The 2,940-nt window shown below is 52.1% G+C and overlaps 1 protein-coding gene across 1 annotated transcript; it reads left to right on the forward strand.

Annotated features, from left to right (window-relative positions):
* Positions 1 to 530: 530 nt before the first annotated feature.
* Positions 531 to 1,777, forward strand: LOC308043845 (olfactory receptor 14A16-like; the record flags this gene model as incomplete). The annotated part of the gene is made up of 1 exon (XM_080350161.1): positions 531 to 1,777. The coding sequence occupies exon 1, from the start codon at positions 821 to 823 to the stop codon at positions 1,775 to 1,777; it is 957 nt and encodes a 318-aa protein (XP_080206287.1). The 5' UTR covers positions 531 to 820.
* Between the last annotated feature and the right edge of the window lie 1,163 nt (positions 1,778 to 2,940).

Raw genomic sequence — 2,940 nt, forward strand, 5'->3', positions numbered from 1 at the left:
TCTCTGGGGATGGCAGTTTCAGCTGCAGAGTCACAGCCTGATCTTGTGGGTCCTTTCCTGCAGGTGTGTCCATGGGCACACGTGTCCCAGCTTTGCTCTGACCTGTGGGCTGTGGGCAATGCAGTCTGTGGGGCGGGGGAATGAGCTGTGTGTGTCTTAGACTAAACGTTGGGTGCTTAGACCTTAGGAAAGGGTGAGACCTGTCATGGTCTGAGGTGGATCCCTGTGATCTCAGCAGTGCCTGGTGGCTTTTCAGGGTAACATGGGAGTGTGATCAGCCCCCATCTCAGAAAGGTGCCAGCCCATGGCAGCTGGAGTAGGACAGAGGGACAGAGCAGCTGCCCTCACTCTGCACTGACCCACAGGCACCCTCTGGTCTCACAGGACTCGCTCTGTTCTCCCTGAGTGCAGCAGAAATGCTGAGGGTTTCTGACACCCAGCAACACTCTGCAGTGAATATGGGGGGTGGTGTAAAGAAACCTGGAACTCCTAAGCTGCCTTCACCATCTCTGTTCCCTATCACTGGGAAGCAAGTGCTGACAGCCCTTCTGTGTTAGCAGAACCAGGACAGTCCCCACCGTTCCTGTGGCCCCACTTCTGCAGAGCTGGGCTGACTTATCGACGGCCCATGGGCAGAGGCCCTGCTCTTGGTTGCACATTTTCCAGCCCCAAGCAGGGCTGCAGCCACAGTCCTGAAAAAGATACTCCTAGAAAAACACAAGAGTGTCTGTGTGTGACAGGGGAGGGTCTGTGGGAGTTGGTTTGATTTTTGTCAGAGAACTCTGCCCTGGATCCTCACTGTCTTTTTTTTTTTTTTCTCATGACAGCGCCCTGTGCTCAGGAAAAGCAAATGTCCAACAGCAGCTCCATCACCCACTTCCTCCTCCTGCCATTCACACACACACGGGAGCTGCAGCTCTTGCACTTCTGGCTCTTCTTGGGCATCTACCTGGCTCCCCTCCTGGGCAACGGCCTCATCATCATCACCATAGCCTGGGACCAGCACCTCCACACCCCCATGTACTTCTTCCAGCTCAACCTTGCCCTCCTTGACCTGGGCTCCATCTCCACCATTGTCCCCAAGTCCATGGCCAACTCCCTCTGGGACACCAGGGCCATCTCATACTCAGGATGTGCTGCACAGATCTTTTTGTTTGCCTTCTTTGTAGCAGCAGAGTATTGTCTCCTCACAGTCATGTCGCACGACCGCTACGTTGCCATCTGCAAACCCCTGCACTACGGGACCCTCCTGGGCAGCAGAGCTTGTGTCCACATGGCAGCAGCTGCCTGGGCCACTGGGTTTCTCACTGCTCTGCTGCACACGGCCAATACATTTTCACTGCCCCTGTGCAAGGGCAATGCCCTGGGCCAGTTCTTCTGTGAAATCCCCCAGATCCTCAAGCTCTCCTGCCCACAGTCCTACCTCAGGGAACTTGGCCTTATGGTGGTTAGTATATTAGTAGTATTTGGCTGTTTTGTGTTCATCGTGGTGTCCTATGTGCAGATCTTGAGAGCGGTGCTGAGGATCCCCTCTGAGCAGGGACGGCACAAAGCCTTTTCCACCTGCGTCCCTCACCTGGCCGTGGTCTCTCTGTTCATCAGCACTGCTATGTTTGCTGACCTGAAGCCCCCCTCCATCTCTTCCCCATGTCTGGATCTGGTGGTGTCAGTTCTGTACTCAGTGATGCCTCCAGCTGTGAATCCCCCCATCTACAGCCTGAGGAACCAGGAGCTCAAGGATTTAGTGTGGAAACTGATAACTGGACATTTTCAATAACAAACAGCAACAAACTCTCATTTTGTGGTGGTGTTTTGTGATAATGTTATAATCTCTTTCCTAATTCACTGTCTGCCTTTCTTTTCTGCCCAATTGTTTATGTAAACGAGGAGCCATTTTGTTTGTGTTGAAAAAAAAAAAAATATAGGGCCCTAAACTGTCCTGTCCTGGTTTGGTTTTCTCCTGAGATTCTCTTTTAAGTCCTTTTTGAAGACGCGGGGAGTTTCTGTCTTCATTAGTGGAGGGCAAGAGAGTCTATCATGGCAATTCTGCCAGGGAGCAGCAGCCCTTGGATTTTTAGAGGTGTTCTGGTTCCACTCCACACTCTCCTTCTCATCCCTGGTGTTGGTGCAAGGTCTGAGTGCTCTGGCAGCTTGGTCACCATCCTGCTGTGTGTCAGTGCTGTGGGTGCCGGCAGGGACAAGCAATGGGTGCTTGTGTCACAGAGCTGGCTTCCATAACAGTACTTTTATAAAGAAATGTGATTTTCGTAGGGCAGTGCCTGAAGGCTTAGATATTCTTCAAGTTTCTCTCAAGAACATGCACAAGAAAGTGTCCCACCATTCAAACCCCAGTGTGCAGATAAACAGTGTGTGTGCAGGGCTGGCACACAGCAGTGTCCTCTCACAGCCAGGCCTCTGCCAGAGACCTGCAGGACCAGCAGAGCAGGGCTGGGCTGTGCCCCTGTGCACTGGACACCCTGTGGAAGGAGCCCCTGGTCAATCACCATGGACTGGCCCCTCACAACCACCATTTCCAGCACTGGCCTCTAACCCCAGCTCAGACTTTTTTGTCCCTCCATGGAATTACACTGAATGAGTAGGTCAGAGGTTCATGTTCACATTGTACAGATGAGATGTGAGCATGTACATCATGTATGTGAGGTAAGATGAACATGGATGAGAACAAACACCATCAACTATTCCTTGGGGTTCCATGAAGGCCTGTGAGACAGACAGTTCATTGAGGTCACATCATGTTGGGTTTCCCATAGGAAACCACCAGAATGCAGCACTGGGATGTGCTTCCTTGAACCAATGTCCACTCCTAATGATGAGGGACATCAAAGATAAATGTAAAACATGGCGACACACCACCGGGCTGAGGTGCCTCCCAACCTTTGGGAATAGGAACAGGAGCCCAGAGAGACACTGGCTCTGTGT

Source organism: Nesoenas mayeri (genome assembly GCF_963082525.1).
Source record: "Nesoenas mayeri genome assembly, chromosome: 9".
NCBI classification, from domain to species: domain Eukaryota; kingdom Metazoa; phylum Chordata; class Aves; order Columbiformes; family Columbidae; genus Nesoenas; species Nesoenas mayeri.